At 46.0% G+C, this 22,707-nt stretch overlaps 1 protein-coding gene across 1 annotated transcript in view; it reads left to right on the plus strand.

Moving 5' to 3' along the window:
• Nucleotides 1–744: 744 nt before the first annotated feature.
• Nucleotides 745–22,707, plus strand: part of LOC115102105 (bone morphogenetic protein 7-like) — a 64,134-nt gene continuing 42,171 nt past the window's right edge. Inside the window, exon 1 of the mRNA XM_029621691.2 lies at nt 745–1,471. Within this exon, the coding sequence (XP_029477551.1) occupies nt 1,072–1,471 (400 nt within the window). The 5' untranslated portion in view covers nt 745–1,071. The remainder of the gene's footprint in view (nt 1,472–22,707) is intronic.

Below are 22,707 nucleotides of genomic sequence, written 5' to 3' on the forward strand. Positions count from 1 at the left end.
TTGGCTGACTAAATGTTGTGATGATAAAGTTGGCTGACTAAATGTTGTGATGATAAAGTTGGCTGACTAAATGTTGTGATGATAAAGTTGGCTGACTAAATGTTGTGATGATAAAGTTGGCTGACTGAATGTTGTGGTGATAAAGTTGGCTGACTAAATGTTAGGATAGTAAAGTTGCCCGACAATGTTGTGATGATAAAGTTGGCTGACTAAATGTTTTGATGTTAACGTTGTCTGACTGAATGTTGTGATGGTAAAGTTGTAATAATCTAGTCATCGTTGTTATTTTTCTAGTAGAGTAGTGCACCTGCAATATGAACACATTGTATGGTATGTTACGATCTCTCCTTCTGTATTAGGCAACACAGAGAACACATTTGCCAACATTGCCCACACAGTTTCCCTAGGAGCAAATAATGCCTCCTCCATAAAACAGAGAAATAGTTCAGGCGCCTGTCATAGGTAAACGGTGTGTTAACCGTTTCCATGGAACACATGCAAGAGAACATGATACTGATGACAGGTCTTTTTCAAAGCAATATAGACATAGGTATGGTATGTTGGCCTTTTGTCACATTGTACTTCTTTTGGGAGGGTAATCATGCAAGCACGGACACGCACACACACAGGCGAGCGCGTAGACACACACACACACAGTGCTATACTGGGCTACAGCAATTGTAGCGTTCTCTCTCTGCTCCTCCCAGCGCACAAAGCACCTCCTCAAAGTCTGATCGCTGAGCTCGGTTCATCGCACTCGCTGCAACACGTCTTGTCAACCTTGCAGTTTACGCGTGGCCCAGGGAGACAGTGACAGGCTAGTGAAAGAGGTCGGAGTAGCTGGATGTAAAGGCAAAATAATCGTAATTCAAAATTGTACAGATCAGTGGATTTTAAAGCAATCCAATAAGAGTGGACGTTGAAGTGAAATTTATGTTCCAATCGGGAACTCTTCCCTCAACATGAGGGGCCGTCATTGATTCAGGCATTGAACAAACATGTTGCGAAGTTCAATATCCTTATTTTAAGTATTGGGTTAGAGCACTCAGCGCAATTACGCACGGCATCAAAATGGTTTCATTTGTGGATAGACATGCCCCTGCTTTGTTCCTCGTATGGGGCTACTGCGTCCTGGCGGACACAGTATTTTCTAACTTTACCCTGGACAATGAGGTCCACTCGAGTTTCATCCACCGGCGGCTGAAAAGCCAGGAGCGCAGGGAGATGCAGCGGGAAATCCTATCGATACTCGGGCTCCCACACCGGCCGCGACCGCATCTCCACGGGAAGCACAACGCGGCCCCAATGTTCATGATGGACCTGTACAATGCCATGTCCACGGAGGGGGAAGAGGACGCGTACTCCTATCCATACAAACCCGTCTTCACCACCCAGGGGCCGCCGATAGCAACTCTACAGGACAACAACTTGCTAAACGACGCAGACATGGTTATGAGCTTTGTCAATTTAGGTATGTCACCCCTTGCCATTTGTGCGTATTATGATGTGCCCATGCAATATTCGATTTTCCATCTTAATAACCGTCTGAGGTTTTGCACGGCAGATATCTAATTTCAAGAGATCTTTAAAACAGATAAGCGCCATGCCTTAAATGTGTATGTAACAATATGCTCATATCTTATTACATATACACCAATATGTAATAACATGAGTGAAACTGGAGTTATGACGATTTGCTAATTATTTAACTGTTAACGTTAGTAATATTGATTTACAGACCAAGTGACATTGTTTAGGTTCCCTGTTCCATGTTTAAGCAATATCTAAGGACTTTAAAGTAAGTTACACTGGGTCCTTAAGACTTATCGCCCTCCTGATTATAGGCCTTAAAAGACAACTGGGATTTTCACATAGCAGGAGAATGAAAGTTAGATGTATTTTCTATTGAACCAACCATGCTTTTTCATCTGCACATGGGGATGTTGGGTCTTTGTCCTGTAGAAGCACTTTATAGGGCTACAGCACACACACTGCACAAGAAAAGCCATCCATTGTAGATACACGTTGTAGGATTGGTAGTCCATCTTTACAGTGTGTTGCAATTGAGTTAATGGTCCAGTTGAGGAATCCCAGAATGTCACATTCCAGTGTCTTGTCTCTGTCAAACAGCTGTCCACTGAGCTAATGTTCAGGTGCTCAACCCTACAGATGATGTAACCTGCAGTCACTCAGTCCCCTGTTGTTATCTGGAGTATGAGCAACTGTCAACAACAGAATAGGTTCAAGGTGCATCTTGGTCTCCTCAGGTCTCTTTAGGTTTTGCATTCCCGACAAAATAACATCCCCAACAGTATGTATTCTATCTCCAGAGTTGGGCATGATCTGTTGTATCTCAACACGTGAAAAAGGGTCATGTGTCAGATAGCCTATGCTCTTTCCCTCTTAGAATATACGCTTTCTCTCAGTTGTTGGCTGTGGGTTTTTTGTCCATGTTTCATAATCGAGTCTTAGTGAAATCCCCCTGAGATTCTGCTCCATTACTGATTACCATTACTGTCAGCAGCAACAGCCAGCCAGGCTTTACTGCCTGCCCATCATCACAATATTAGCAGGCAACGCCAGGGGATTTATGAAAAGATAAACACACCATCATAATTCAATTTGGCCAACAAATTATGCAATCACAGCAACTGCATTTATGAATGAGGGTCAAGATGAGTATTTGTGATTAATTTGAAGAGGGAAACTACAAAGCAGCATGGGATCTGGCGAGAGCACATATTCAGTGTACTACTTGTGCGGTTATAGGAAAGTTAAAAGGCTAATTGTAACAAAGAAAACAAGAAGAAATATCATTGCTCGATGGAGCTGGAGTTTGTGATGAATCCTGGAGAGATGAATGGATGAGTGTTGGAGGGTTTTGGCAACAAAGTGGGAGGTGACAGTGCTTCCTCTGCTGCACTATATCATTAAAGAGGGACCTGCTGCATTTTGACACAGATGGATGTGACTGCAGAACCTTGCAAAGTCAAGGGACTCTCTCTTTTCCTAACACTCCCAGACTGAGGCTGCATCTGAAAAGGCACAATATTCCAAATCCCTATATAGTGCATTGCTTTTGACCAAGGCCCACATAGGGCTCTAGGGCTCTGGTCAAATGTAGTGCACTATGTTGGGAATGGGGTGCCATTTTGAAGGCAACCGAAGACTTCAACGGTGCAAGTAGAGAGCCTGTGAGAGGTAGAGAGAAGAGCAGAAACAGTTCCTGACAGGAGAAATGAGCACTCTGATATTACTATGGGCCTTATTTTCTTAGTCTGTGATCCATAAACCTGACATTCAATCATCACAAAAATATTTCACATCAACAAGAGAGCATATTTTGATTTGGGGCAAACAAAATAAATAATATTATAACTGAACCCATCTTGTGTAATCAAGACCCTTTCTCGCCTAGAGATTTCTATGCTTGTTCTGTGAGTTGCGGCTTGTGAACAAAGCCCTAATACAAAATAATGTTGGAGTTTTTGTCCAGAGTCACTTTCACTCAGCTCACAATGACTTTTATTGGTTGAGGCCTGGTAATATGGTTACTGAGCAGCACAGAAGCCTTTTCCTCCTCTCTGCAGGGAAGGTTAGATTCCCCTGATGCCATATTGGGTTCCTCTTACCATATATCAAATGGTCTGTGTCACTCATTTGGATAAAGTGAATGTGTGTCTTTTTGATGTCATCATGGGTCTCGTCTGTGAATGGGCCTCTTTGTCAGTGCTCTTCTTCCTGAGTCTCATGTGATGCCATCAGATATGAGCCAGGCTTGATCCAAGCCCCAGATCGAAATGCTGATGCATACGCCTTTATATGAGAACGTGAGAGTGTGTGTGAGAGAGAGAGAGAGAGAGAGAGAGAGAGAAAGAGAGAGAGAGAGAGAGAAAGGGAGAGAGAGAGAGAGGGAGAGAGAGAGATAGAGAGAGAGAGAGCGAGAGAGGGGGAGAGAGAGAGAGAGAGAGGGAGAGAGAGCGAGAGAGGGGGAGAGAGAGAGAGAGAGAGAGAGAAAGGGGGAGAGAGAGAGAGAGAAAGAAAGAGAGAGAGAGAGCGAAAGGGAGAGAGAGAGGGAGAGAGAGAGAGAGAGAGAGAGAGAGAGAGAGAACAGAGAGAGTTGTAATCATAGACACTGATGGCTTCTTATTTTCTATTCATTCATTGTGGTTTTTCCTTAACTCAAGACCTATGCAGAGGGAAATGAGAGAGCAACATGCTTTTTCATTGAATCACTACAATTAGAACCCTCAGAAGTCAGGCTCCATAAATGCCGTCATGTCCAAGGGGCCTCTGTTAGACTAACTTCCAACTGCCTTGGAGGTGGTTGGGAAGCTTCTCCTAAAAGTATCTGGGTGGCATTGTATCTTTTAAATATTAAGACAACAGGAGTTTATCTGATTTCAATGATAGTCCCCTAAAAGTGCCAGTGAGGGAGAGGGAAGAAGAGCAAAGAAAAAGGAAAGAGAAAAAGGGGCGGTATTGAAGAGGTTTGGTGGTTCCGCATGACCCTGATTCTTGACAGACGTCTCGTAGAGAGAGTGTGTTAGCAAGCATAGGGGAATAACTAGAGATTTAGACTCATGACATTGCTCTGTGTGTGTGTCCTGGCTACTCAAGACAAGGCCTACTCCCTGTTTAAATACAGCGTTGCAGATCATTTGAAAAGGACCATTCAAAAAAGTGATTATAAGGCATGGAACTGATGTTGTATTATTGCTAAGTGCTGCTGATGGTTGTTTACAGTTGTGCACAAGGCTGCTGATTTGTTATTAAGTCATTGAATGGCTGTATGACCTTACATGATAAAGCATGATATGATATGCAACTGATAGATTATCTGTTAGTATACAGTATATCTGAGCTGTTCTCAGGCCTGCCTATAGCTGCTGATTTGTCAGTGAGCATCTGAGCTTTTCTCAGGTCTGCTGATAGTTGATGTTTTGTCCGTGTGAATCTGAGCTGTTCTCAAGCTTGCTGATAGCTGATCTGTTGTCAGTGTGTATCTGAGCTGTTCTCACGTCTGCTGATAGCTGATCTGTTGTTAGTGTGAATCTGAGCTGTTCTCAGGCCTGTTGATGGCTGATCTGTTGTCAGTGTGTATCTGAGCTGTTCTCAGGCCTTCTGATAGCTGATCTGTTATCAGTGTGTATCTGAGCTGCTCGGAGGCTGTTGGTTTCCAGGGCAGGCCCAGGGTGGGTGTGTTGCTTTGGGAAAGACCCCAGGGCCAGAGACGTCCTCTCCTCTCCTCTCCTCTCCTCTCCTCTCCTCTCCTCTCCTCTCCTCTCCTCTCCTCTCCTCTCCTCTCCTCTCCTCTCCTCTCCTCTCCTCTCCTCCGTCTGAGTCACCTCAGTTAAAAGGCCCGCTGTGTAAATGGCTTACGGTGTACATGCATAATGTACACATCTACACGCAACATGGGTCGCCTTGGCCCAGGGTGTGTGCTGCTCAACGTCCAACTCTGACACGCTAACTCATGCTAACTAATTTCACTGTGTGAAATTATATGTTTTTTTCTGTAGCATTAGCTTGGAATATGAACCTATTACACAGCATATAGGAGTTATATTGACGAGACAGTCTATAGGAGTTATACTGTATGTGGCAATGTTCTCTCTCTTTCTCTCTATTTCTCTGTCTTTCTCTGTCTTTCTCTCTCTTTCTCTGTATTTCTCTCTCTTTCTCTGTCTTTCTCTCTCTTTCTCTGTCTTTCTCTGTCTTTCTCTATCTTTCTCTGTCTTTCTCTCTCTTTCTCTGTCTTTCTTGTTCTCCCAATGTGTAGTCCTCTCTGCTGGAATTATTGATGTTTTGCCCAAGCACACATTCCATTTCACACACACACACACTTCCCTTTAGGCAATTATTTGATATGGTCCCAGCAGTCCCCAGTGCATTAGCCCTCAGCCACAGTGAATTAAGTAATTTCCCCTTCAACAAACCACAGCTTCCAGAGCTCTCGGCTGGGCTGGCATGGCAAAGGGAAATCAAGCACTTACACACACACACACACACACACACACACACACACACACACACACACACACACACACACACACACACACACACACACACACACACACACACACACACACACACACACACACACATATTAGTGCATGTTCACACACACTTCAGACACACACACAAACCCGTTTTCCACACACGGATGCCCCCTCGGTCTCACACACCACAGGGCAGCAGGGTGACTTCCATGTCTACTATGTGCATCTTACAGGTCAGTGAATAGTGGCATCATTGGCGTGGGGTATTTTATGGTCTGTTTTCCAGCTCTGGGTTTTAATGTCTTACAGTAATGTGTTATCAGGTGTGTTTAGTCATGGCTTCCTGCTATTCCCTGCTGGAGTCATGCAATCATGCATGGATTACCCTAGCCTGAGGCGGTGAGAAAGTGTGTGTGCATGTGTGTCTGTCTGCGTGCATGCCTGCATCGAGTATGCGTGTGTGTTTGTATGTGCTTACAAACACGTGTGTATCCATGTGTGTGTATAAAGAAAAATGAAACAGTGCTTGTTCGCTCTCTGGCATTCCAGTAACCAGAGCCATGCTGATAGGTCCCCAGAGCCATGCTGATAGGTCCCCAGAGCCATGCTGATAGATCCCCAGAGCCATGCTGATAGGTCCCCAGAGCCATGCTGATAGGTCCCCAGAGCCATGCTGATAGATCCCCAGAGCCATGCTGATAGATCCCCAGAGCCATGCTGATAGGTCCCCAGAGCCATGCTGATAGATCCCCAGAGCCATGCTGATAGGTCCCCAGAGCCATGCTGATAGGTCCCCAGAGCCATGCTGATAGATCCCCAGAGCCATGCTGATAGATCCCCAGAGCCATGCTGATAGATCCACAGAGCCATGCTGATAGGTCCCCAGAGCCATGCTGATAGATCCCCAGAGCCATGCTGATAGATCCCCAGAGCCATGCTGATAGGTCCCCAGAGCCATGCTGATAGGTCCCCAGAGCCATGCTGATAGATCCCCAGAGCCATGCTGATAGATCCCCAGAGCCATGCTGATAGGTCCCCAGAGCCATGCTGATAGGTCCCCAGAGCCATGCTGATAGATCCCCAGAGCCATGCTGATAGGTCCCCAGAGCCATGCTGATAGATCCCCAGAGCCACGCTGATAGGTCCCCAGAGCCATGCTGATAGATCCCCAGAGCCATGCTGATAGGTCCCCAGAGCCATGCTGATAGGTCCCCAGAGCCATGCTGATAGATCCCCAGAGCCATGCTGATAGGTCCCCAGAGCCATGCTGATAGATCCCCAGAGCCATGCTGATAGGTCCCCAGAGCCATGCTGATAGGTCCCCAGAGCCATGCTGATAGGTCCCCAGAGCCATGCTGATAGATCCCCAGAGCCATGCTGATAGGTCCCCAGAGCCATGCTGATAGATCCCCAGAGCCATGCTGATAGGTCCCTGGGTGTCTAATAGTCCTGCTGGAAGTCAGCTGCACTGACTACACACTCAGAGGAGGGCCATCATAAAATAAAGCATTGAGTTTTGCTCCAATGCGAACACACTTACATATGAGCAAAGTTCAGATTATTTAAAAAAGGTGTTCAGCTGCAATGCGTTTTAATTGTCCAAATGCTCTGCTGCTATTAATCCGCACCAGATGTGTGAAACTCACGATGATGTGAGTTCTTTTGTCTCCTTGCTCTCTGCTGGCTCTAACGTTGGCCTAGCAACAATAGACCTGGGGCCAATATGTACATAAAACATTCAATATTTACTTGCAGTATAAGTATACATTTTGTACTGTTTAAAGATGCATTTGAAATACATACTTTCCTAACCCATAACATAAGAAATCTAGAGCATGTTTGAAACATTTAGATACAAGTCTGAAGGTCTGTAACATATTATTTTATTGAGAGAAAAGGATTTGTTTGATTCAGTTAGATTCATATTTGTCCTGTCTGTGGATGTGTGTCTTGATGAGAGAAGGATTCCATCTGTTACCATGGTGACGCCACAGGGCACCACCTGCCCCCCTGCCACCACCCTCACCACCCCCTGGGAGGTGGCACAGAGTTGGCAGCCCGTTTAGGTTTAATGGTGTGTGTTAGCGGGCAGGTCAAAAAAGAGGCTTGAATTGGCATGTTTGAATATTGAGACAGCATTGTGTCACTCCACTGCTGTGTACACACACACACACACACACACACACACACACACTCGCGTGCACTATCACACACACTCATGCCTGCATGCTTGGTAACGCTCGCTGTCACGCCACAGTTATGTTGGAGTTACAATCATGTTGGAGTCATACATCTAAATCATAGCATTAACTTACTGGTGTTGATGTATGTAACATGGTGCTGTAAGGAATATAGAACATGGTGCTGTAAGGAATATGGAACATGGTGCTGTAAGGAATATGGAACATGGTGCTGTAAGGAATATAGTACATGGAGCTGTAAGGAATATGGAACATGGTGCTGTAAGGAATATGGAACATGGTGCTGTAAGGAATATAGTACATGGAGCTGTAAGGAATATAGAACATGGTGCTGTAAGGAATATGTAACATGGTGCTGTAAGGAATATAGTACATGGAGCTGTAAGGAATATGGAACATGGTGCTGTAAGGAATATGGAACATGGTGCTGTAAGGAATATGGAACATGGTGCTGTAAGGAATATGGAACATGGTGCTGTAAGGAATATGGAACATGGTGCTGTAAGGAATATAGAACATGGTGCTGTAAGGAATATGGAACATGGTGCTGTAAGGAATATGGAACATGGTGCTGTAATGAATATAGTACATGGAGCTGTAAGGAATATGGAACATGGTGCTGTAAGGAATATGGAACATGGTGCTGTAAGGAATATAGAACATGGTGCTGTAAAGAATATGGAACATGGTGCTGTAAGGAATATAGTACATGGAGCTGTAAGGAATATGGAACATGGTGCTGTAAGGAATATGGAACATGGTGCTGTAAGGAATATAGAACATGGTGCTGTAAAGAATATAGAACATGGTGCTGTAAGGAATATAGAACATGGTGCTGTAAGGAATATGGAACATGGTGCTGTAAGGAATATGGAACATGGTGCTGTAAGGAATATGGAACATGGTGCTGTAAGGAATATGGAACATGGTGCTGTAAGGAATATGGAACATGGTGCTGTAAGGAATATAGAACATGGTGCTGTAAGGAATATGGAACATGGTGCTGTAAGGAATATGGAACATGGTGCTGTAAGGAATATGGAACATGGTGCTGTAAGGAATATGGAACATGGTGCTGTAAGGAATATGGAACATGGTGCTGTAAGGAATATAGAACATGGTGCTGTAAGTTATATAGAACATGGTGCTGTAAGGAATATGGAACATGGTGCTGTAAGGAATATGGAACATGGTGCTGTAAGGAATATGGAACATGGTGCTGTAAGGAATGTGGAACATGGTGCTGTAAGGAATGTGGAACATGGTGCTGTAAGGAATATGGAACATGGTGCTGTAAGGAATATGGAACATGGTGCTGTAAGGAATATGGAACATGGTGCTGTAAGGAATATAGAACATGGTGCTGTAAGGAATATGGAACATGGTGCTGTAAGGAATATGGAACATGGTATATGCTAGGTAGATGTGGCAGTAGGGAAATAGTTGGTTTGTAGGTGGGGATGGGTATATGGTGCGGGTACTGAAGTGATGATGTTGGAATAGGGTTGAAATGGTACGTACTGTAGGCAGGCACACACACACACACACATTTTCTTGCGCCTTCTCTCCCTGGCCCTCCTTGCAGGCCTGTGCTCAGTGGGCTGCCCTTGGGACTGAGGTTAATACAGATGTTTCTCTACGTCTGCAGGCCAAAGCAGATGTGCACAGAAACTCTATCTCCTCGCAATTCAACAGACCCCTTTCCCACATCCCTCTGTCACCCAGCCCTGTCCCTCTCATATCAACCACAGCCATGTCTGATCCCACCTTGCACCACCCTATACCAAAACACACAAACGCATGTACACACATGCACGCACACACACACACACACACACATTTAAACCTACCAAAATACACTGACCTCCTCCTAACTTTCATAGCTTACACCAACAGTGTTCCCTAGTGTCCTCTCTCCAACCCCCAACTCTGCCCCTTAACCCCAGGGAATCAAACCTTCCCACTCGCCAGACACAAAACATGTCAACACTTTCTCTCTCTCTCTCACACACACACACACACACACACACACACACACACACACACACACACACACACACACACACACACACACACACACACACCAGCCCCAGAAGCCATCCATCTCTTACTTTTATAAGCTCTCTGGGGTCTGAGATAGTTCTCTCTGTCTGCCAGGTTAGGAACAGTAGATTGGAGCTGAAGCCTGTTGGATGGTCTTTCTGTTGAGGTCCAATCAGCTCTGTTCTCCTACTGGCCTGGTTATGACACTGGGAGGTGTTATTCTTCCTCCCTCCCCATTGATTTATGTGGTCACTACTTGGTGGACACACACACACACACACATACAGAGTGTTTACAATACATTTTGGAGCTGATTTGGGTCAGAGATTGCATATTTTAGGTCCTCCGTGGACAGGAGAGAACTAACTGGGATAAAATAATGTGATAGTTGGTTCAGGTAGCTACTGTTGCCTTCAAGTAATGACTGTTTCTGCTGTCCTCTTTTCCACTTTTTTCAATGCTTCATGCAAAGTTCAAGCAGTTAACATACCACAGAGAAGCAAAACAATGCCTCCCCCCCAGTTTCTGCTAGGCTACCACATAACACATGGATTATTTATCAAGGTCAAAGCCTTGCATTCCCTTTCTATTTAACTCCTGGAAATGTATGTTCACCTGTAGATCTCCAAACACACGGACATCTGGATATGCACAGCATCTCCTCACTCTTGGACCGTCCCAGACACTTGCTGTGAGTTGTGATGAAACAGCCTGCGGGTGGGACTTGACAATGTGGCAAGTTGTCAAAGACCCAGATGTGCAGAGTAGCGGGTGTTCTCGCTCGGCTGAAATGACGGACGGGGCGCGTTCAAGGCCAGGAATGTTTCAGCCAACAACACTACGCTTTCTAAATCATGTCTCTCTCACTCTCTCTCTCTCTCTCTCTCTCTCTCTCTCTCTCTCTCTCTCTCTCTCTCTCTCTGAGCATGGGTCATTTTCACTGTAGGAGTATGCTGCTGACATAATTGACCCCTGAGGTTGCTCATAAACACATCAGAATGGGGTTAGAGAGAGAGAGAAGGGGGGGCAGAAGATAAATAATGAAAATTATAGGATTGTGATAATAGAGTACAACAGTATGAGTCATAATACCCATAAAACCTAGCGGTCAAACAGGGAAATGATTCCAATCGTTTTTCCACGCTTCATTTTTACCTGAGGGGATTTTAGAAACACTTCCAATAAGGGCTGTGTTTTGTGAAGGCTTACCCTGGCGTGACATTTTGATAACTGTGTAAATCTCTCTAGGACAAGGTGACTTTTATCAGTATATTCTCCTGTATTTACCCCCCCTAAAAATGAAATGCAAATTTTCTGCTAATGTGGCTATCATAAAGAACTATTTTTTATTTATTTTTTATTTCATCTTTATTTTATTTAACCAGGTAGGCTAGTTGAGAACAAGTTCTCATTTACAACTGCGACCTGGCCAAGATAAAGCATAGCAGTGTGAACAGACAGCAACACATGGAGTAAACAATAAACAAGTCAATAACACAGAAAAAACATTTAAAAAATTTAAAAAATAGTATATATACATTGTGTGCAAAAGGCATGAGGAGGTAGGCGAATAATTACAAATGAGCAGATTAACACTGGAGTGATAAATGATCAGATGGTCATGTACAGGTATAGATATTGGTGTGCAAAAGAGCAGAAAAGTAAATAAATAAAAACAGTATGGGGATGAGGTAGGTAAGCTAAATGTAGTAGTTAATAAATTGGCAACATTTCTTTAAATGGACAATTCTGTGAACTGTTTTGTGCAAGTTTTAAATGGACACAATACCTGTTAGCAAAGGTGTCAGCTAGAGATGACGTGCAGGGTTTTGTAGTTTTGTGTGATGTTTACTTTGATTAGCATTTTCGAAACTGAGAGTAAATAGAGGCAAAAATATTGATAAAAGTCACCTTGTCTGAGAGAGATTGACATGGTTATCAAAACGTCACCCCAGGGTAATCCTACACGAAACACAGCCCTTATTTTAAGTGTTTCCAAAATCCCCAATGGGGAAAATGAATGGTGAAAAAACGATTGGAGCCATTTTCCTGTTTGATTGCTAGGTTTTACGGCTATTATGACACCTCCACTGTGGGGCTGTATAGGCATGTATACCAGTGGAGGCTGCTGAGGGGAGGACTGCTCATAATAACGTCTGGAATGGAGCTAATGGAATGACATGAAACACCTGGAAACCATGTGTTTGATGTATTTGATACCATTCCACGTATTCTTCTCCAACCATTGACACAAGCCCGTCCTCCCAAATTAAGGTGGCACCAACCTCCTGTGATGTATACACCCTTCACATCAGCTACTCTTGCATTGGATAACTGTTCCTTACAACGGGCACATCAAGTGATCTGCCTTAATATCCCCCCAAGCAGAGTGAGTTTTAGTGAATCGAAGTCAGAGAGAGCCCAGTGCCCTTGTCTTCTGCGGAGGGCAGCATTGAGTGGAGTTTACCCCAGAGCGAGAGTCCAGATGTGGGCCAGAGCAAATCCAAGTCTGTGTGGGTGGACCATTTCAGTTTGTACATGATGTGTACACCGAGGAACTTAAAACTTTCCACATTCTCCACTGCTGTCCCGTCGATGTGGATAGGGGAGTGCTCCCTCTGCTGTTTCCTGAAGCCCACTATCATCTCCTTTGTTTTGTTTTGTTGACGTTGAGTGAGAGGTTGTGTCCTGACACCCCACCTCCTCTCTGTAGGCTGTCTCATCATTGTTGGTAATCAAGCCTACTACTGTTGTGTAGTCCGCAAACTTGATGATTGAGTTGGAGGCGTGCATGGCTACGCAGTCATTGGTGAACAGGGAGTACAGGAGGGGGCTGAGCACGCACCCTTGTGGGGCCCCAGTGTTGAGGATCAGCGAAGTGGAGATGTTGTTTCCTACCTTCACCCCCGGGGGACGGCCCGTCAGGAAGTCCAGGATCCAATTGCACAGGGCAAGGTTGAGACCCAGGTCCTCAAGCTTAATGATGAGCTTGGAGGGTACTATGGTGTTGAATGCTGAGCTATAGTCAATAAACAGCATTCATACATAGGTATTCTTCTTGTCAGATGGGGAAGGGCAGTGTGATGGAGATTGCATCGTCTGTGGACCTATTGAGGTGGTAAGCAAATTGAAGTGGGTCTAGGTTGACAAGTACAGTGGATGTGATATGATCCTTGACTAGCCTCTCAAAGCACTTCATGATGACAGAAGTGAGTGTTACGGGGCGATAGTCATTTAGTTCAGTTACCTTTGCCTTCTTGGGTACAGGAACAATGATGGCCATCTTGAAGCATGTGGGGACAGCAGACTGGCATAGGGAAAGATTGAATATGTCCGTAAACACACCAGCCAGCTGGTCTACGCATGTTCTGAGGACGCGGTTAGGGATGCCGCCTGGGCCGGCAGCCTTGCGAGGGTTAACACATTTAAATGTCTTGCTCACGTCGGCCCCTGAGAAGGTGAGTCCACAGTCCTTGGTAGTGGGCCGTGTCGGTGGCATTGAATTATTCTCAAAGCGGGTAAAGAAGGTGTTTAGTTTGTTTAGAAGCAAGACGTCGGTGTCCGTGACGTGGCTGGTTTTCCTTTTGTAGTCCGTGATTGTCTGTAGACCCTGCCACATACGTCTCGTGTCTGAGCCGTTGAATTGCGACTCCACTTTGTCTCTGTACTGGCATTTCGCTTGTTTGATTGCCTTGCGGAGGGAATAACTACACTGTTTGTATTCGGACATATTCCCAGTCACCTTTCCATGGTTAAATGTGCTGGTTCGCGCTTTCAGTTTTGTGCGAATGCCGCCATCTATCCACGGTTTCTGATTAGGGTACGTTTTAATAGCCACAGAAGGTACAACATCTCCTACGCACTTCCTTATAAACTCACTCACTGAATCAGCGTAAACGTCAATATTATTCTCTTAGTCTACCTGGAACATGTCCCAGTCCGTGTGATCAAAACAATTTTGAAGCGTGGATTCCGATTAGTCAGGCCAGCGTTGAACAGTCCTTAGCACAGGTACATCCTGTTTGAGTTTCTGCCTATAGGAAGGGAGGAGAAAAATGGAGTAGTGGTCTGATTGGCCGAAAGGAGTGCAGGGGAGGGCCTTGTTTGCATCGCGGAAGTTAGAGTAGCAATGATCCAGTGTTTAACCAGCGCGAGTGCTACAGTCAATATGCTGATAGAATTTAGGTAGTCTTGTTCTAAAATTTGCTTTGTTAAAATCCCTAGCAACAATAAATGTAGCCTAAGGATATATGGTTTCCAGTTTGCATAAAGTCCAGAGAAGATCCTTGAGGGCCGTCATGGTATCGGCTCGAGGGGGATATACACGGCTGTGACAATAACCAAGGAAATTTCCCTTGGGAGACAATACGGTCGGCATTTGATTGGTAGGAATTCTAGGACAGGTTTACAAAAGGACTTGTATGTTGTTACAATTACACCATGAGTCGTTAATCATGAAACATACACCCCAGCCCTTCTTCTTCCCAGAGAGATGTTTATTCCTGTCGGCGCGACGCACAAAGAATCCAGGTGGCTCTACCGACTCCGACAGCATGTCGCCAGCTAGCCATGTTTCTGTGAAACAGAGTATGTTCCAATCCCTGATGTTTCTCTGGAAAGCAACCCTTGTCCTAATTTCGTCTACGTTGTTATCTAGAGACTGGACATTAGCGAGTAATATACTCGGAAGTGGTGGGTGATGTGCGCGCCTCCGAAGTCTGACCAGAAGACCACTCCGTCTACCTCTTCTCTCTTCTCTGGTGGTGTTGTTTTGGGTCAGTCTCTGGAATCAGTTCAAATGTTCTGGGTTGTATTCCTAGTCGTAGTGCTGGTAAGTTGACGTCGCTCTGATATCCAATACTTCTTCCCGGCTGTACGTAATAACATTGAAGATTTTCTGGGCTAACAATGTAGGAAATAATACATAAAATAAACAAAATACTGCAAAACTTCCTAAGGCAACCCTCTCTGTCGGCGAGGCAACCCTCTCTGTCGGCGCCATCTTGTGATTGTGCCCAAATTTCCAGAAATGTGTCTATACGTAGTATTAAAATGTGTCTATTATCTGTCCACTGTGTCTGCATTGTGACCAGATTTCCTGGAAACTTCCTTTATGCAAATGATTTAAGACACATATTGATGTAATCAGTCAACGTTGCCAACTGTCAGGGATTTTAGAGACTGGAATAATGATGATTTAAATGGTTTCCCTGTCCAGATCTGTCTACACTTGTAAGTTATCCAGACAATGAATGTCTGACTACCTCCAGATGTGGGCAGGATGATCTGATCACAATCAAATCACAATGTGTCTTTTGATTGTCTAAGCGGGTCTAAAAGTGTGGGCACAATTAGAATGTGGACAAGATCAGGACAAAGGATGCAAGTTAATGGCAGGTATAAACAAGGCGTAACAGCTTCTCCAACAGGCCAAACAGCCAAATCAAAGCTTGTAAAAACCAAGTAATAACAGTAAGCAACTGATTTTATAAGTGCCGAAATATAATGTATAGTGTGAAATATGAATTTGATGTCTGTTTTGTGTTTATTTGGGAAGGCGGCAGCTGTTGGCCTTACGTTGGACCATTTCCCTCTCTCATCTATTTAATTTATTTGGAAAGGGAATGGTTATAATTAAACTAAACAAACAACAAGCTCTTTAAATGAGGGTGCCAATGTGCCCGTCATGTGTGCAGGGGATGCCGCACTGGGTTTTGGGGGGAAATTTGTCTGTGTCTGTGTGTGTGTCTATGTGTAAGTGTGTGTGTCTTTGGACGTGCGTGTGTGCATGTGTCTGTGTGTGTGTGTGTGTGTGTGTGTGTGTGTGCGCGCGCTGTGCGCGTGTGCTTGTAAAATCTCCTGAGGTCTATAATAAGAGGCGTTTTGGCTGGTTGAGAAGGGTGTGGCTGGTTGAGAAGGGTGTGGCTGGTTGAGAAGGGTGTGTGTGGCTGGTTGAGAAGGGTGTGGCTGGTTGAGAAGGGTGTGGTGGCTGCGGCCTCTAAATGAAACGTTAAAAAGGGGGGGAAGAGGAGTGGTGATACCAAGAGGAAGTATAGCTGGTTACAGTGTACACTCCTTTATCCAACTCCCTCAACATGTGTTGAGACACACCACAGAACAACCCACTGGAGGACAGCTTCAAGTACAGCTTGTCTAGAAATAGAACTCCAATATGTGGAATTCTGATGTATTGTCACCTTACGGTAGATGTGTTTAACATCTCTTGTTGATGTTAATATTTTGTCTGGGAGATGAGCCCAGGTAGTTGGAGTGTTAGCTCTCTAGCTACCCTCTGAAACTCATTCCAGGGAGCCCCATGCCTGCAGTGGGTCTGTGGTGTTACTGTAAATCTCTGAGGTTCAGGGGGGAAGTGCACCTCCATAACAGGCAGTGGAGCGTGAGGGGAAACCCAGCTCTCATGTTTATGGACGCAGAGTGATTCCACCACAGCTCTCCTCCTCTATGTGTGTTACAATAAAATATATATATATTTTTAATCAAATCAAATTGATTTATATAGCCCTTCTTACATCAGCTTATATATCAAAGTGCTGTACAAAGCCTGCTACGTAAGCTTAACTTTCTGAACACTCGAGACGTGTAGTCCACTTGTCATTCCAATCTCCTTTGCATTAGCGTAGCCTCTTGTGTAGCCTGTCAACTATGTGTCTGTCTATCCCTGTTCTCTCCTCTCTGCACAGACCATACAAACGCTCCACACCGCGTGGCCGCGGCCACCCTAATCTGGTGGTCCCAGCGCGCACGACCCACGTGGAGTTCCAGGTCTCCGGTAGCCTCTGGAACTGCCGATCTGCGGCCAACAAGGCAGAGTTCATCTCAGCCTATGCCTCCCTCCAGTCCCTCGACTTCTTGGCACTGACGGAAACATGGATCACCACAGACAACACTGCTACTCCTACTGCTCTCTCTTCGTCTGCCCACGTGTTCTCGCACACCCCGAGAGCTTCTGGTCAGCGGGGTGGTGGCACCGGGATCCTCATCTCTCCCAAGTGGTCATTCTCTCTTTCTCCCCTTACCCATCTGTCTATCGCCTCCTTTGAATTCCATGCTGTCACAGTTACCAGCCCTTTCAAGCTTAACATCCTTATCATTTATCGCCCTCCAGGTTCCTTCGGAGTGTTCATCAATGAGCTTGATGCCTTGATAAGCTCCTTTCCTGAGGACGGCTCACCTCTCACAGTTCTGGGCGACTTTAACCTCCCCACGTCTACCTTTGACTCATTCCTCTCTGCCTCCTTCTTTCCACTCCTCTCCTCTTTTGACCTCACCCTCTCACCTTCCCCCCCTACTCACAAGGCAGGAAATACGCTCAACCTCATCTTTACTAGATGCTGTTCTTCCACTAACCTCATTGCAACTCCCCTCCAAGTCTCCGACCACTACATTGTATCCTTTTCCCTCTCGCTCTCATCCAACACTTCCCACACTGCCCCTACTCGGATGGTATCGCGCCGTCCCAACCTTCGCTCTCTCTCCCCCGCTACTCTCTCCTCTTCCATCCTATCATCTCTTCCCTCTGCTCAAACCTTCTCCAACCTATCTCCTGATTCTGCCTCCTCAACCCTCCTCTCCTCCCTTTCTGCATCCTTTGACTCTCTATGTCCCCTATCCTCCAGGCCGGCTCGGTCCTCCCCTCCCGCTCCGTGGCTCGACGACTCATTGCGAGCTCACAGAACAGGGCTCCGGGCAGCCGAGCGGAAATGGAGGAAAACTCGCCTCCCCTGCGGACCTGACATCCTTTCACTCCCTCCTCTCTACATTTTCCTCTTCTCTCTCTGCTGCTAAAGCCACTTTCTACCACTCTAAATTCCAAGCATCTGCCTCTAACCCTAGGAAGCTCTTTGCAACCTTCTCCTCCCTCCTGAATCCTCCTCCCCCTCCTCCTCTCTGCAGATGACTTCGTCAACCATTTTGAAAAGAAGGTCGACGACATCCGATCCTCGTTTGCTAAGTCAAACGACACCGCTGGTTCTGCTCACACTGCCCTACCCTGTGCTCTGACCTCTTTCTCCCCTCTCTCTCCAGATGAAATCTCGCGTCTTGTGACGGCCGGCCGCCCAACAACCTGCCCGCTTGACCCTATCCCTTCCTCTCTTCTCCAGACCATTTCCGGAGACCTTCTCCCTTACCTCACCTCGCTCATCAACTCATCCCTGACCGCTGGCTACGTCCCTTCCGTCTTCAAGAGAGCGAGAGTTGCACCCCTTCTGAAAAAACCTACACTCGATCCCTCCGATGTCAACAACTACAGACCAGTATCCCTTCTTTCTTTTCTCTCCAAAACTCTTGAACGTGCCGTCCTTGGCCAGCTCTCCCGCTATCTCTCTCAGAATGACCTTCTTGATCCAAATCAGTCAGGTTTCAAGACTAGTCATTCAACTGAGACTGCTCTTCTCTGTATCACGGAGGCGCTCAGCACTGCTAAAGCTAACTCTCTCTCCTCTGCTCTCATCCTTCTAGACCTATCGGCTGCCTTCGATACTGTGAACCATCAGATCCTGACAGGTCGCTCCTACCAGGTGGCGTGGCGAGAATCCGTCTCCACACCACGTGCTCTCACCACTGGTGTCCCCCAGGGCTCTGTTCTAGGCCCTCTCCTATTCTCGCTATACACCAAGTCACTTGGCTCTGTCATAACCTCACATGGTCTCTCCTATCATTGCTATGCAGACGACACACAATTAATCTTCTCCTTTCCCCCTTCTGATGACCAGGTGGCGAATCGCATCTCTGCATGTCTGGCAGACATATCAGTGTGGATGACGGATCACCACCTCAAGCTGAACCTCGGCAAGACGGAGCTGCTCTTCCTCCCGGGGAAGGACTGCCCGTTCCATGATCTCGCCATCACGGTTGACAACTCCATTGTGTCCTCCTCCCAGAGCGCTAAGAACCTTGGCGTGATCCTGGACAACACCCTGTCGTTCTCAACTAACATCAAGGCGGTGGCCCGTTCCTGTAGGTTCATGCTCTACAACATCCGCAGAGTACGACCCTGCCTCACACAGAAAGCGGCGCAGGTCCTAATCCAGGCACTTGTCATCTCCCGTCTGGATTACTGCAACTCGCTGTTGGCTGGGCTCTCTGCCTGTGCCATTAAACCCCTACAACTCATCCAGAACGCCGCAGCCCGTCTGGTGTTCAACCTTCCCAAGTTCTCTCACGTCACCCCGCTCCTCCGCTCTCTCCACTGGCTTCCAGTTGAAGCTTGCATCCGCTACAAGACCATGGTGCTTGCCTACGGAGCTGTGAGGGGAACGGCACCTCAGTACCTCCAGGCTCTGATCAGGCCCTACACCCAAACAAGGGCACTGCGTTCATCCACCTCTGGCCTGCTCGCCTCCCTACCACTGAGGAAGTACAGTTCCCGCTCAGCCCAGTCAAAACTGTTCGCTGCTCTGGCCCCCCAATGGTGGAACAAACTCCCTCACGACGCCAGGACAGCGGAGTCAATCACCACGTTCCGGAGACACCTGAAACCCCACCTCTTTAAGGAATACCTAGGATAGGATAAAGTAATCCCTCTCACCCCCCCCCCTTAAAAGATTTAGATGCACTACTGTTCCACTGGATGTCATAAGGTGAATGCACCAATTTGTAAGTCGCTCTGGATAAGAGCGTCTGCTAAATGACTTAAATGTAAATGTAAATGTAAAACCCCAAACAGCAAGCAATGCAGGTGTAGAAGCACGGTGGCTAGAAAAACTCACTAGAAAGGCCAAAACCTAGGAAGAAATCTAGAGAGGAACCAGACTATGAGGGTTTCCAGTACTCTTCTGGCTGTGCCGGGTAGAGATTATAACAGAACATGGCCAAGATGTTCAAATGTTCATAAATGACCAGCATGGTCAAATAATAATAATCACAGTAGTTGTTGAGGGTGCAACAAGTCAGCACCTCAGGAGTAAATGTCAGTTGACTTTTCATAGCCGATCATTCAGAGTTTCTCTACAGCAGGTCTGGGACAGGTAGCACGTCCGGTGAACAGGTCAGGATTCCATAGCCGCAGGCAGAACAGTTGAAACTGGATCAGCAGCACGGCCAGGTGGACTGGGGACAGCAAGGAGTCAATATGCCAGGTAGTCCTGAGGCATGGTCCTAGGGCTCAGGTCCTCCGAGAAAGAGAAAGAAAGAAAGAAAGAAAGAAAGAAAGAAAGAGAGAGAAAGAGAGAATTAGAGAGAGCATACTTAAATTCACACAGGACACCGGATAAGACAGGAGAAATACTCCAGATATAACAGACTGACCCTAGCCCCCCGTCACATGAACTACTGCAGCATAAATCCTGGAGGCTGAGACATGAGGGGTCAGGAGACACTGTGGCCCCAATCCGATGATACCCCCGGACAGGGCCAAACAGGCAGGATATAACCCCACCAACTTTGCCAAAGCACAGCCCCCACACCACTAGGGGGATATCTTCAACCACCAACTTACCATCCTGAGACAAGGCCGAGTATAGCCCACAAAGATCTCCGCCACGGCACAACCCAAGGGCGGCGCACCAACCCAGACAGGAAGACCACGTCAGTGACTAAACCCACTCAAGTGACGCACCCCTCCTAGGGACGGCATGGAAGAGCACCAGTAAAGCCAGTGACTCAGCCCCTGTAATAGGGTTAGAGGCAGAGAATCCCAGTGGAGAGAGGGGGAACCGGCCAGGCAGAGAAAGCAAGGGTGGTTTGTTGCTCCAGAGCCTTTCCGTTCACCTTCACACTCCTGGGCCAGACTACACTCAATCATATGACCCACTGAAGAGATGAGTCTTCAGTAAAGACTTAAAGGTTGAGACCGAGTCTGCGTCTCTCACATGGGTAGGCAGACCATTCCATAAAAATGAGCTCTATAGGAGAAAGCCCTGCCTCCAGCTGTTTGCTTAGAAATTCTAGGGACAATTAATAGGCCTGCATCTTGTGACCGTAGCATATGTGTAGGTATGTACGGCAGGACCAAATCGGAAAGATAGGTAGCAAGCCCATGTAATGCTTTGTAGGTTAGAAGTAAAACCTTGACATCAGCCCTTGCCTTAACATGAAGCCAGTGTAGGGAGGCTAGCACTGGAGTAATATGATCACATGTTTTGGTTCTAGTCAGGATTCTAGCAGCCGTATTTAGCACTAACTGAAGTTTATTTAGTGCTTTATCCGGGTAGCCGGACAGTAGCATTGCAGTAGTCTGACCTAGAAGTATCAGAAGCATGGATTAATTTTTCTGCATCATTTTTGGATAGAAAGTTTCTGATTTTTGCAATGTTACGTAGATGGAAAAAAGCTGTCCTTGAAACAGTCTTGATATGTTCGTCAAAAGAGAGATCAGGGTCCAAAGTAACGCCGAGGTCCTTCACAGTTTTATTTGAGATGACTGTACAACCATCAAGATTAATTGTCAGATTCAACAGAAGTTATCTTTGTTTCTTGGGACCTACAAAAAGCATCTATGTTTTTAGAAAGTTTGCAACCATCCACTTCCTCTTGTCTGAAACACAGGCTTCCAGGGAGGGCAATTCTGGGGCTTCACCATGTTTCATTGACATGTACAGCTGTGTGTCATCTGCATAGCAGTGAAAGTTAACCTTATGTTTTTGAATGACATCCCCAAGAGGTAAAATATATAGTGAAAACAATAGTGGTCCTAAAACGGAACCTTGAGGAACACCGAAATTTACAGTTGATTTGTCAGAGGACAAACCATTCACAGAGACAAATTGATATCTTTCCGGCAGATAAGATCTAAACTAGGTCAGAACTTGTCCGTGTTGACCAATTTGGGTTTCCAATCTCTCCAAAACAATGAGGTGATCGATGGTATCAAAAGCAGCACTAAGGTCTAGGAGCACGAGGACAGATGCAGAGCCTCGGTCTGACGCCATTTAAAGGTAATTTACCACCTTCACAAGTGCATTCTCAGTGCTATGATGGGGTCTAAAATCAGACTGAAGCATTTCGTATACATTGTTTGTCTTCAGGAAGGCAATGAGTGTCTGCGCAACAGCTTTTTCTACAATTTTAGAGAGGAATGGAAGATTCGATATAGCCCGATAGTTTTTATATTTTCTGGGTCAAGGTTAGGCTTTTTCAAGAGAGGCTTTATTACTGCCACTTTTATTGAGTTTGGTACACATCCGGTGGATAGAGAGACGTTTATTATGTTCAACATAGGAGGGCCAAGCACAGGAAGCAGCTCTTTCAGTAGTTAGTTGGAATAGGGTCCAGTATGCAGCTTGAAGGTTTAGAGGCCATGATTATTTTCATCATTGTGTCAAGAGATATAGTACTAAAACACTTGAGTGGCTCCCTTGATCCTAGGTCCTGGCAGAGTTGTGCAGACTCAGGACAACTGAGCTTTGAAGGAATACACAGATTTAAAGAGGAGTCCGTAATTTGGTTTCTAATGATCATGATCTTTTCCTCAAAGAAGTTCATGAATTTATTACTGCTGA

This window comes from Oncorhynchus nerka, linkage group LG20 (genome assembly GCF_034236695.1).
Source record: "Oncorhynchus nerka isolate Pitt River linkage group LG20, Oner_Uvic_2.0, whole genome shotgun sequence".
NCBI lineage: Eukaryota > Metazoa > Chordata > Actinopteri > Salmoniformes > Salmonidae > Oncorhynchus > Oncorhynchus nerka.